Genomic DNA, 13,774 nt, shown 5'->3' on the forward strand with positions numbered 1-13,774 from the left:
CTTTTTTCTTTCCATTTCTTTTCTCCTCCTTTCTTTCCTTTCCTTTTCCTTAATTTTCTTTTCTTTTCCTTCAATATATTACATTATTTTTACGAAAAGCGCGACACTCACAACATGGCGGTGATTATGGCGTATGACTATTGCACTCACGGGACATCTACTCTGCATGCTCTGCATGTCCGAACAGATTAGGGCGTGGCTGACGTAATTCCTGCAAGCCAATCAAATACCCAACTAAATGCACTACAACTTTCTTCCAACCAATTGCGATCCTATATTTCTCTTTTGTAAAGAAGACTGAACTAGTGTAGCTCCGCAGAAGGTCACCAGAGGGCAGTACCGTGTTTGCATATGATTAAAATAAATATCCTCAGAAAAGCCTGTGTTTATGTAGGTCAAATGAAGTGCACGCTGCTTTATTTGGGATCCATTTGGAGACGACAACTCTGAAATATCGGCAGAAAGTGCGAGAAAATACCATTAAGAGCTTCTTATTTTATCGAGCTTCAAGTGTGACGGGAGACATGACGAAAGACGGAAAGCTATGGAGAGTAGATTCAGTGGTGTTTTGAACGACATCGAGGAGCTCTCGCGACTCTCAAACACTCAGAACAATTACCACACCGAAAGGTAAGTTGAATAAGGAGTCGCAACGCTTAAATTAGCAGCTTTCTAATCGTCCTACTAGTCCCTGGAGGCTGGATGTTGTAGACTTTTAATTTTGCGCGTACTACTCTCTGTTTACGTCAGTGCTAAACTAGCCGAGAGGGTTGATCCAGACCCATCAATTGACATCTATTCAGGTAACACTGAGGCTATCCAAGTTCGTCTGGTTTATTTTTGTTCAGGTCTAAGACGCTTTTTGAGGAGATTCGAGCCTCCATAAACAACAATGACGTGGAGGATCGCTCCTTCTGGAGGCCTGTGCTCCCTTGGGGGGGCGTTTTCACAATCAAGGCAGGGCGCAAGGCCATATCCTGCATCCCTCTGTACGTGGAGGTCCAACTGAAAAACACATGCACCATCGATGGCTTCCTCATGATCTTGTATGTGATCCTGCGAGACAACCAGGGCTTCCACAGGGAGCTGGCCGTCTTCCTGGGGAAGCAGTTCGTGGAGCATTTCCTCTACTTGATGGACTCCTGTGACTACACCACAGTGAAGATGCTGTGGATCTGGAACAGGATGTCTAAGAGACAGTACCGCTCAGAGATCCATCAGGCAGCGATGGAGATCGACCTGTTTGGGAACGAGCACGAGAACTTCACGGAGAACCTGGAGAACCTCATGTCTACCACTCAGGAGAGCCTGTGCACCAACCGTGACTGTCCGGGTCGCTTTCAGAAAGTCAAGACAACCACCATAAACATCAGGTACCTTAGGTCCAGCAAAAGATTAGAAAACATAATTGTTTTTGCTGTTATTCTCATATTTTCACCTTTCCCTCCAGCCCTCCCCATGAGCTTCCTCACAAAGACCCAATCCAGTCAGCGGTGGATGAATTCTTCAGCCCCAAACTCCTACTCTGCTCAGAGCTAGGGTAAGACACTATGGTAAGACATTTTTCCTGTTTTAAGATTCAGTGCTGCAATATTTAACCCATCTGACAGGTTGAATATCTTCTTAGCAGATGTGATGGCTTGAGGGAATTTTCTCAAAGGGTATTCTGCCATGGACCCCCGCCTTTTGTGATCCTTAACATGCAGCAGTGGAGATCGGAGGATCTGTCTTATGTACCTTACCACCTGGCTCTTTGTCAACACAGGTATGAATCAGTGCAGGATTGTGCATAACTGTGAAGTGGAATAAAAATAATGCATGTCATTTTAAATATTCATGCATCCTTATTTTAGCTCCCCTAACTCAATAATTTCAGAGACGGGTGTTTTTGGGTATGTCTCAGCTAGGTTTGCACAGCTAAGCACTGATACTTTTGTCCATTGTTTGCAAAATGGCTTGCAGTCAATCTGATTGACTGATTGTGAACACTGGTTCTCAACACCTAATAGGTTTATAACAATCTTTTGGTTTGACCTTTGACTAGGCCATTGATGAATATGCTTCGGCCTGAACCATTGGATCTCTGGCTATACGTTTAGTGTTGCAGTATCCTTTAAAATGTCTTTTTGAGAGGATCACCCTTTATTTTGTTTCATCCTTGTACCCTTGCTGTTCATTGTTGCACAAAATCTAATGGTGGGCAAAAAATCCAGGTGAATGAAAGTATTATTAGAACAATACACATTCAGTTAATACAATACACATCTTGAAACTTACAAATGCATGCGATCAAACATTAAGTAAAGATCCATGGTAGTAGTTGCTCTACAGGCCTTTGAGCTTATGTTAGAACAAAAAAGTCTGATGTATATCTCTTCCCTTAGATACTTACTAGAGGGCGCCACACTCTTCAACATGGAAGAGCATCACTACTCGGCAGCTTTCCAGATAGACGGTTGCTGGATGCACTATGACGGTTTGAGAAGCGATAATCTGATCCTGCTGCATAAGCCCCCGGAGCTCCTGCTGCTTTCCTCCTTGGTCTACATCCGTGCATCTGACAAGTGACCAGTTGGACACGGTGCAGCACTTGAGTGAACACATCAAACATCCAGTCTTTTTTTCCAGCATTATTCCTGTTTTTGCCATTTTATATCTGTTATGTTTTTTTTTTATCTTTTGTGAATAATTCATGGTCTTAATATACTTAATTTGCTAGAAGACAGTTGTTTATGTTTTGTTTCAGCTGATTGCTTACTCCAAACATGCTGATAATTATACATTTTATGGAGGCATGCTTGGAATCCAAGAGTACAATGGACTATAATAGTTCTGCAGCGGATCCTAAAATTGTACACATCTCCTTTTTAAATGTTTTTCTTTTGTTAAAAAAAGATGACAATGATTATTTTTAATGTTTTTCCACCTTCAGCTGGATGTATATCCAGTTGAAGGTGGAGTTTAATTATTTTTTTTACAATTCAACTGAAAACAAAATTGTTTGCAGAAAAAATACTAGATGCAAAATTTTAAACTGAAACTTTTGATGCAACTTTTGATTCAGTTTCAGCATTCATCATCCTTTCTTAGGTACCTGTCTGTATCCCACAACCAAAGTTTAGTAATATTACCCCACTTTTATTACAAAGGTTCTCAGTCTTTTAGGTTATCAAAATACCTCTTGTCCACAGATGATTCAGGTGACCATTATGATGCTGAATAATAAAATCCATACTCATCTTGAGTGTTTTGAGTCAAAGTTGACTCATACAACTCCCCACTAATTCATTAAGCTCGATATAAAAGCCCTAATTCTGTCTTGAAGTTTTCCATGATCTCTTCTGCTGATGTCTAGCGTTGCTTTTGTGCCAGGCTTTTTGCATCTTCTGGAGTTGTAGCCAGATTATCTTTAATATGAGTTAATCTAATTTACTATAACTAATGGCAGTTGTAATCACAAAGACTGAATGGTGAAATTCATCAAAAGGCAGTTCAAGAAATGGTAGGTCAAAGGTGGACACATTTATTGCCACCGAGACCTTTTTGTTAGCTCCTACCCAACAGATATATGCTTTTTTTTTTATTGACTCCTACAGGAAGTATCTATTTGAAGGTGCAAAACAAATTTTTAAACTACTTATTGTAGCTTCATTCTTAAACAAATAAAACATGACATTTTAATAGGGGGTGTGTAAATTCCTGAGATTTGTTGTCTGTTAATAAACCCTCTGTTTGTTCATTCTATAAACCAGTAAGTAAAATAGTTTTAGCATTTCTTACATGACTCAATCTCAGCATATTCCTTAAAAAAAGAAGAGTACTTGCAGCTTTGATTTTTTTTTTATATATATTGCTTGGGGGATGTCCAGCTCAAGTTTAGTGTTCTGATTTAAGCACACCAACCCTTATCTAAAAATTAAACTGGTGCTCTAATTACACTGTGGCATAAAAGAAACCTCAAACTAACTTCTGTGTTTTATGCTGTAAAGTTTTTACTCAAAAGTGTGGATGCTAAAAACACAATGTCAGTTAAGTGGTATGAATTTTTTTTCTTGTAGAAAGGTTTGATTGATTTGGGCTTTCATGGCCTGAAGCACTCAGCAAATCCATGCTGAAATCTTCCCATCTCAGCAGTTTCGCAGCTTCCATGTTAGATGTTCAGATTTTTTTTATCCTCTTAATAATTACTGTTTTCACATAGTGCCTCTGTCAAGAAAGCTCCGACATTATTTTTTTTTCCTGAAAATATTGCCTTAATATAAATAAAAATATTTTTGAACACATCCGTTTTAGATTTTTATTCTCTGAAACATGCATATGAATCTAACAAAACAACACGCAGCCATGGCTTTTTTTTTTAAGGCAGGCATTTATTTTAATCTGGGTACAAGTGCACCACACAAACTGACTAAAATGTATGTAAAATGTCTTCAAATAAAACGTGAAAAGCTACAGTTTTTGTTATACACGATGTTATCTTTGACTTCCAGCATTAATCCACAGGATATTAAGAAAAAAAAAGTTGAGACTCCAGACACACTGTGAGAAATGGTTAAAAAAAAAGGAGAGAAGCAGAGTGGTCGTTTTGGCTAACACTGACATCAGTTTCACAGGAGTTTTCTTCCTCTCAGACACAAATGTAAAGACCGGCAGCTGAATGCAGACTTTAGGTCGTTAAAAAGTCATCCATCTGCTTTCTTTGTACAAGCACTTTGGTGAGAGTGATGGCAGAGAAAAAAAAAGATGTTGGTTAGGCCTCAACAAAAATGCATACGTACTCCCTTCTTTTTTCCAGATTCACGTTTGCAGATTTTCATCACTTTTTCTTCCAAAATGCATTGCAATAGCAGTCAGCATTTACCACAGGAAGAAACAAACAAAACAAATGTAAGGAAATTGATGCTCAATCAGTCATGGCAGCAGACATTAATTTCAACTAATGTAGAGGTGAACAAAACTTATTTTGCATTGGACTACAAAAACTGGATAAAACAACAAGTAGCCATGGGCTGGTTGCAGGTGTATAAAGGTTAAGAAGGTTTTAGTTTCAATAATGCTAGACCTTTCTAGTATATCTTCCCCTCCTCTACTTGGTGCTGCATACTGCCATCTACATGGCTGAAAGGAGGATCACATTCAAAAAAGAGAAATTTCCCCTTGTAAAAAATCTCAATCTTTGTGTGGTAACTGAAGGAAAACCAAGCACTCATGTTCAAAAAGAAGCAGGGGGTATGTGGGATTTTTGTGCTTCCACAACTGAAATAAGATTTGATCAAATTCTGTTTTGAACATGTACTCTGCCATCCTTTTGCACAGTGGCACCTTGGGCCAAGAGCCATAATCTATCTCAAACACTGATACTGAAGCAGCCAATTATGTTACAAATATCAGCTTCCTATACTTCTGCTACTCTATAAGAAATAGAAGAGCAAAAAAGTAGGAATAACTCATTTTCCATTTTAAAGAAAATCTCTAGTATTTCGCTATATTTTTTTATGAACATTTTTTTTGCTTAAATACCATGAATCATTAATCAAGGTTAGCATCTCGATCCTTGCCTAAAGAAAGTATAAATAAATATAAACATTATTATAGAATTACAAACTGGTTGCTTACAAATTCAGTTCAATTAATTGGAAAGTACATATGTAGAAGCAAACATTAAGAAACAAATTAGGAACAACTGGACAAATTTGCTAAGTAAATGACATTGTAACTTTTCATCCAACAACAAAAATTTCACAGAAGACAAAAGCAAAGTGGCAAAGTCTGTAGTGTACCTCAATGTGGTAAAAGCTAACCTGTTTTACTTTAGCCTATCATCTATGATAAACTGTAACTGAAATGAACACATCCCATGTACAAGAACAAAATGACAAAGGGTCAGAGATTCCCTCAGATTCTCCATTAATGTCCACACGCCATGTGGGGTTCTGTTACAGCAATGTGAGATGCCTTGGCTTTTTAAAGAGACAAACACAAAACATTTTCAGTCCAAAGAGAAAAAAAGAGTCTTATTGCATCATCTAAATGCCATTAGCTTAAAACAAAAAAAAAGAGAAAAGAATAAAACAGGTAATCAAATGACAATATGTGTCAAATATTTTGGTAAGTGCAATGCAGAGAGCTTGGTTAAAAGTTGTGCAAACACCAGCACATGTAAAGTGACTAGACTTAAAAATGAACAGTGACTCAGCAAAACGGCACACACCTACTCTCCCTATTAGAGAGCTCTGCTGCTTAATGTGTTGCAATATTTCTCTTGAGGATGGGTGGGATAGGGGACAACTTGGCCTGAGTCAGCTTGCACAAACTTCGGCGCTTCGTCTTTGAAAGCCACATAACATGGAAGAAAGCAACACTAATAGGTGCATTTTAAAAAATTGAGTGTTTCATTTCAATAATTCTAAAGGATAAAGGTTATTTAAATTTTTTACCTACAGAGTGATGTATTCAAGTGTTTGTTTAGTGTAAATGCCATGGCAAATAAGAAACTTTTTTTAAGACGTGTTGTGGCCCAAAGAATTGACTGATAGTCACTGACCGCCTACACAAGAAGAGTAAGTCACAAAAGGTGATTGGTCAAGATGCTGGCTGTTTCTATACCCATATGTGTGAATATGTTAATGGAAAGCTAAGTAGAGGGAAAAATGTAATGGAAAAGGGTCCATAAAGAACTGTACCAATTTTTTCAGAGCGCTTTCCTGTTTTGCTAGTTTTATGGAGCTTCAGATTTATTTCCAGATTTATTTTTCAGATTTATTTCCATTTCTTTTACTTCACACAAGTACTGATTGATTATATTACAAACTAAATGAATGCATTAATATAATTAAATATTCATAAATATAACTGAAGCACTTTAGATATATCACTCTGTGGGTAATAACTCCATAAAGTTTTAAACGTTTTTTTTCTTTCGAATTTATTTTTTTTTTAATGATATTACAGTTTTTAAAACATGCACCTTTATAAGAAAAAAATTAGTATTTTCTTTCCCTTTTTATCGAAACTTATTTTATTGCATGGTGAGGGGCCATTTAGGATGTCATGCATTTAAATGCCCATAAAGCAGATTGCTAGGATCAAATGTAAAAAATGACCTGGAGATTAAGCATACACTGACTAGAACATGTGCAGCAACCTAGACAAACAGCTAAGTCCTGAATCCTAAATATAGCACCAGTTAATATTGTGGACAAAATTGGCTGAGAGACGTTTCAACCATTATAGAGACAAGTGCGTTCATGACCTGACCTTTAAAATTTGTTGATTTTTTTTATGAAATAATGGAGGATGACGCAGAAACGCGTAGGCGACAAACTAAGGGGGAAACTCCTCCCTCTCGAGTGAATCAAATCATACACATTCGCACACACATTAGTGACCCAGTGCAGATAAACATTTACAGGCAATGCACTAGAGGATATATTTATCTATATATTTAATTTATACTATTTACAAAAGAGAAAGGCAGCCCTTTGAGGAAAATATAAAGTTTCTAAGTTTGCTCTTTTTTCTTCCTGTGAAGCACTGATTTGGACGCAGAACTCGTCGCCTCACTGAGCTCGAGCATTAGTTCTACACGCGGACAAGTAACAAAAAAAAAAAAAAAAACGGATCCATCCGACATGCACATACCCTCTCGTGCATACACACCAACAACCACAGGTTCGCACAAAGACACAAGCAAACTGCAGTGTTCTACAAAACTGTAACATAGTTCTGAATGCAGCTGTAAATCTTAAGCATTAAACGTACTGACGTGTAAAATAGAGGACATAAATGTCAGCTAATGTAACAAAAATTTCCTACAACCCCCTGGGACATGGCTCGAAGTACTCGTAGTGGTCCGGCAGCACTCGTATCCAGGTGCCTGCGCCATCTTCCATCCAGACATCTTCCTCCCTTCCCTCTGCTGCACAACCTTTACAATTTTACATCTCTGCAGCGAGACTGGGATCCCCTCCATCCAACCAGCCAGCTATTTGTGCACACCCAGCCACCCAAGCAAACGCTCAGATGTTCTTTCAGGTGTGCATTTGCTCCTGGAGAACGAATGTGGGGAAAACAGGAGAGCAGGTAACAAAAAAGAAAAGTTTTCTTTCAGAAATTGTTTTACTGAGTCCTAGCTGAACAGGCCATTGGTCAAAGGGCAGTCAGACCAAAATTGCAACGGCAGTACATCATGCCGCTGGAGTCCAACCAGCTGTCTGAGATGGGGTCGTAGCGCTGGACAGTGTTCAGGTAAGACGACCCGGAGTGCCCTCCTACTACATAGAGGTAGTTGTCCACAATGGCAGAACCAACACCTGCAAGATGAATGGTGCATTACATCAGCAGAACAGCACTGAATTGAAGCGCCACCAAGAAAACCGTTTATTAAAAACCTACCAGTACGAGGTTCGTTCATTGGCCGACAGGCTGTCCACTGATTCTGATGGGGGTCGTACCTCTCAATACTGGACAGGTGGGACACTCCGTTGTGCCCACCCACCACAAATATGAAGCCGAGCATGACACCGACACCAAAGTTGATCCTCTTGTCTGCCATGGGGGCTACCATTTCCCAGGCGTCCTTGCTGGGGTCGTACCTCTCCACACTGAAACAGACCAAACGCAGTAAGAACATACCAGAAAAGGGTCTGTCTTAAATTATTCAAATCCCTAAAAAGTGCTTGCCAGCTCTAGATATGGCTTTTACATTCATTTTAAAATGATAATGTCTATGGCACCCACCACAATTAACAGCACTTGTGGTGTTAATTATAAAAAGTCAAACTTCACATAGTTAAAAAAAAATAAAATGTACATCTTTAGTCTGTTTCCTAGATTTATTACCAGACAATTACACAAATATACATGCCACACACTATTTAGTTTCTTAATTGCATGTTTTACTCATAAAATCATATGTTCTTTTTTGTATCGACTGTAACTTGATTTTGTATGAAAGCATTGTCGCTTTCTGACCTTACCATGCACATAACCACTGCATATCATTTCATTTGTGACAGACTTCACCATTTTTTAAATATAATTTTGTCCTTAATGCTAGGGTTCTTACAGCTGAACTAACTCTGATCAGGTGCTCTGTTTGAAAATCTATAATAGACTTGTCAAATCTGAATTGGGTCATCCAACACTACCCACAGATTCTATAACGTCCAGTTTAGATGATAGTTATAAACACATTTATGTTAGAAATTTTGGGATTAAAAAACAAAATAAAACAAACAGCAATTATGAATTCCATTATTTATCTGTAATACTGACTATGTATTACTTTAGCATGTAAATTGCAAGTATAACACTTTGTATTATTTTAATATCGCAGTCCAAACAGTTCTTTGCAATACAAACAAAGCACACACTGACTTTGCGACAACGCTATATATTGTGCAGCCTGTCAATTCGATTTTCCTCAAATATAAAAAGAGAGAACTGAATTTTTATGTATACCCAATTCAGCAGTTTTCTGACACAAGGCAGTTTATGAAACTACAACTGCAAAGAGTAAAGTTAACTAATAATGAGGCAATTGCAAATCTGACAAAAGTAAGAAAGTCCTGACAAAACAAAAGAACATTGGGAATCTGGGATTGTTTTGCAGCTCAGTTAAAAGGACATACAAACCACAAGAGGATGAGGAAAATGTTCCCAAAGGTTCTCTGTCCAAACACATTCTCCTGCAGGGCTTTGGGTGTCAAAGAAACAAGCAACTGGGATTCAGCTATAGGATGATCAACAACACAAATGCAGGCACCCTCTCCATGAGACATCTCCAACACTTCTGTAAAAATCTTCTCTGCACTTATTAACGAGCTAGTGAGAGTTTTCTCAGCAACACTTGATATCCTTCACATAATTGCGATCTCTATTTATAATCCAGCAAGATCATAAGAAGAAAAGCAGCTTAGGAAGTCTAAAAATCATCGATAAGATCAAAGATCAGACCATGACCAGTCCAGAGACTCCAGTCACATGTCAACAGTAGATAACAGGCAAACAGTCTTTTCATCCTGATTTTGTTTAGGAGATTCTAGAAGGAATCAAACCTGTAAAATAATGTTGCTCAGAAAGATACCCCACAGGGTAAAACGATGAACAGCATTAAGATTTTTAACAAGTGCAAGTAAGTAACACAAATCAGCAATTTCATAGAGTCTGACAACACTTTTCAACAGGTTTCTCAGATTTGTGTTGTACTCCAATCGTTACCTGTTCATGTGTGCTGGGCCATACCCTCCAATAGCATAGATCATGCCATCCAACACAGCCGTAGCAAAGCAGCTGCGGGACTTTGTCATGGGTGCCACCGGTTGCCATTCCTTCAACTTGGGGACGTATTTCTCAACAGACTGCAGGTAGTACTGGCCGTCATAGCCGCCCAAAGCATACAGCTCTCCAGCCTGGACCACCACCCCAAGTGTGCTGCGACACTCGGCCATATGCTCCACCGAGGACCACGTGTTGCTTTCAGGGTCCCAGGCCTCCACCGTGCTCTCATGCCTCCGATAGCTGATGCCCTGCCTCATGTGCGTGGCGATGCCTCCCACTACGTACACTTTGTGGTCCAGCACAGCCACTCCAAACTCGTACCGGGGGACGCTAAGAGGGGCCAGTCCGATCCATGAGTCAGTCTGAGGGAAATACATTTCCATGCTGGAAGAGGGAAAGTGGAAAATCCCTTAAAAACTTTACACAAAAATTTTAAACCAAGAAGCATCAATCAAGTGCAGAATGAACCTTTTTTTTTTTTTTTTTTTGGTTTGATCAGCCCACCCTGATGATTAGCAGGTCCAATCCAGAAAAATCTGGGGTTTTTCTAATCATTAAATATATCAAAAATAATGTAACATTCAGAATTTTTTCCTCATAAGTGCATCAAGGAAGAGCACGTATGTTAATCAGAAAGGTTAAGTACATGTGATTTATGATTAAAAGGGATCAGTCTTGTAATCACCTTATTTTCTGTTGAATTCAAAACTACTACCTCTATCAAAAGAACCTGCAGATTTTTATTTAAAATAAGTTTTAGTTCTAACAAAAAAATATAAAACAAATATCAAAAATCAAAATCTCAATCAGTCAATTCAGTGCAGCTCTCATTTGAAAGAGCAAGCAATGATTACCTTTCTAATGTGGCAAACAGTCCAGCCTTGCCTCCTACTGCAAGCAGCACCTTGGGGGCACACCTGGGCCTCGCTGACAACACAGTCTGATAAGAAAGTCTGTGCTCAGGCATAAAATGATATTTAAGGGCCTCATTGAGCAGGTGTTTGCATGCATGGTCGTCTCGTATAAGGTGGTTGGCTTCATATAGGCGAGTGAGGAATTTGACGCTGAGAAGTGGAAGGCGAACACAGTGTAACAACTGAGCGAGATGCTGCTGTCTCTCTGTTAAGTCATATTTGATCCATGATTCCAAGGCGTAAAACACAGTCTCCTCCGTGTCTACCTTAAGACAGTCATTAGAAACTATTTCATCCAGCTCCGCTCTTGTTAGTTCAAAAAACTCCTCCGTCTGACAGACCTCTTCAAAGTTCTCACAGATAAACTTAGTAGCAGCCAGGCACAGGTCATGGCAGCCATATGTCTCTGCGAAGCGGGAGATCCCTATACAGTTCCCAGCATCCAGCTGGCTTTCTAAGAAGGAGCAGCACTCCTTAAGTACTAGCTTAACCTGGAGTAAATTGGCAGCCGGCAGCAGGGATTCAACTGTTTCCTGGGAGATAAACACCGTTCCCGTGTATGCGTACTCCACAATGGCCTAGGAGAAAACAAAATGTTAGTGAAACAATATAACAACCATTAGTACAGTTACTGTCTGCTGGATCTAAGCGTACCTGCAAAGCAGCCTCATCAATGCACTGGAACTCCACCTCAGAGGTCTCCTTTTCTGAGAGGTTACCTGTAAACATGGCCTTGAAGTAGGGGCTGATGCTGGCCAACACAACTTTATGGGCATGGATCTTGGCATCACCCACTCGGAGAACGATGTCACACAGTTCGTGATCCTGCCGCAGGAGCTGGAGACCCTGCAGCAGCTGCTCCGAGTGAGGCCGTGTGAGACTTGCAAACATATAGTTCTGGTCCTGCTGGTCCATCTGGAAACATAAACCCCAGAAATCACTGCAGTGCATGGGATGTGGGCATGGTTAAGGCCTTTGTGTGTTACTTGAAGCTCTAGCTAATTAGAAAAATGCTGTCTTTACATTTGTTTTGAAGCAGCACAGCATTTATTTCCCTCAAGCCAAAGCAAATAAGCATTATCCTCTAAATCCAGTGCTAACACTGCTCTAAGACAACCAAAACGTATTACCTAGAAAGTGCGAACAACTGGACACAAGTAAATCCAAATCACCGGCTGTCAAAGGTGAGTGTTTAAGCTACATGACAGATTACAGGAATGCAAATGTCATGTAAATAATTAGGGCCTATCTTTGTGTTTTTAACGGGAGATGCCACTTGATCAAAACTCGCTAGCAACCTAGCAATAAAGAAGCAAACATAGTCAACACAGTAAAATCAGGCTAAGAGAACGCTTTATTTTAAACGATTTCTTTCTCTGCAACGAATACAGGTTTATCGACTGGCTTTGATCTGAGTAAAAAATTGGGTACTAATAAATTTTAGCATCATTGCATTGCAGGTTAGCCATTAAAAATAAACACGGATTTGTGTGCTGGCTGCATCACTGACTAATATATACAGTAACATGGCTGACAGATACCAAACGAGACGCTCCAACTGGCTTTAGGAAAAATTTGTATTTTGTTAAAATAGGAGAACCAAACCTGTATTATATGGTGCGTGCAGATAGCGACCGAATATGCGGTAGCGACGGCAGACCACAGGAAGGCTAACAAGAAAACAACCGACTGCCAACCAACCTAGCCACAAAGCTAAAAGACGAGCACTCACAATGACGAGCTACCAGGACGGAACACCCACTTCCGTTACCTTTCACAATAAATCCCATGGAATTTATTCTTAATAAATTCAAAACAAAATAATTTGATTTTATTTTGAAATACTAACAAAAATATGTATCGATTATAAGCAGCATTAACAAGTAACTAAACATTATAGTACTAGGTTCGAGAAAAAAAAATATAATATATAATATAAAATAAATTATTACCATATGCTATTTCAATGTTGTGAAAACATGTTTCTCTGAATACAGTACTCCCACACCTTAGCACCGCATTGTTGATAATTTTATGTAGGTCTTAACAACTTCTGTCTTCTTGACATTGCATCAACATAAGACTCATAAATTGAAATCGCTGTGTAGAAAAACGTAAATTTTCGTTAATATATTAAAGTTAAACGTGCATCTATTTTTAGTGTATTGAGGACATATACTTAAAAAATTTGATTGTGGCACTTCTAAATATTTATGGCATTTTTTTATTTCAATATTTATTCTAGTGCATTTTTAAATAACGACAAAATACATTTTCATAACATATTTAAATGTGCAAAAACATTTTTATTAGCACTGTCCTACAAAGATGTACTCTTTTTTAAAAATTACACATTTAAATATGTGGCTGTTATGATGGCAAGCATGCACGTCGACAGAGTCAGTCCATTTAAAGATGGCTCCAGTCTAATTGCTTAAGAAAAACTCGACCAGGTCTAAACGAACATTTAAAAAACAATTTCTATTTGTGTTAGTAAGATAAAATTTATAGTCACAAACAAATTATTTTAAAAAATAAAATAATTTTGTTTTTGTTGCAGTGCAAGTATTTTATCACCC

At 38.7% G+C, this 13,774-nt stretch overlaps 2 protein-coding genes across 3 annotated transcripts; one reads left to right on the plus strand and one right to left on the minus strand.

Annotated features, from left to right (window-relative positions):
* Window positions 1–309: 309 nt before the first annotated feature.
* c19h14orf28 (chromosome 19 C14orf28 homolog) lies at window positions 310–4,217 on the plus strand. Of its 2 annotated transcripts, none has more exons than XM_014471457.2 (5): window positions 310–630; window positions 849–1,373; window positions 1,451–1,540; window positions 1,628–1,765; window positions 2,385–4,217. In XM_014471457.2, the coding sequence occupies exons 1-5, from the start codon at window positions 545–547 to the stop codon at window positions 2,566–2,568; spliced, it is 1,023 nt and encodes a 340-aa protein (XP_014326943.1). In that variant the 5' UTR covers window positions 310–544; the 3' UTR covers window positions 2,569–4,217. The 2 variants fall into 2 exon arrangements, with proteins under 2 accessions (XP_014326943.1, XP_023208469.1); XM_023352701.1 differs by having other exon boundaries at window positions 1,631–1,765.
* On the minus strand, window positions 2,665–12,943 carry klhl28 (kelch like family member 28). Its single transcript, XM_005806138.2, has 6 exons — window positions 12,801–12,943; window positions 11,850–12,110; window positions 11,136–11,773; window positions 10,222–10,665; window positions 8,395–8,603; window positions 2,665–8,312 (listed from the first exon to the last, which is right to left on the minus strand). Exons 2-6 carry the CDS (start codon window positions 12,108–12,110, stop codon window positions 8,149–8,151), a joined length of 1,716 nt encoding a protein of 571 aa, XP_005806195.1. The 5' UTR covers window positions 12,801–12,943; the 3' UTR covers window positions 2,665–8,148.
* Between the last annotated feature and the right edge of the window lie 831 nt (window positions 12,944–13,774).

Source organism: Xiphophorus maculatus, chromosome 19 (genome assembly GCF_002775205.1).
Source record: "Xiphophorus maculatus strain JP 163 A chromosome 19, X_maculatus-5.0-male, whole genome shotgun sequence".
NCBI classification, from domain to species: Eukaryota; Metazoa; Chordata; class Actinopteri; order Cyprinodontiformes; family Poeciliidae; genus Xiphophorus; species Xiphophorus maculatus.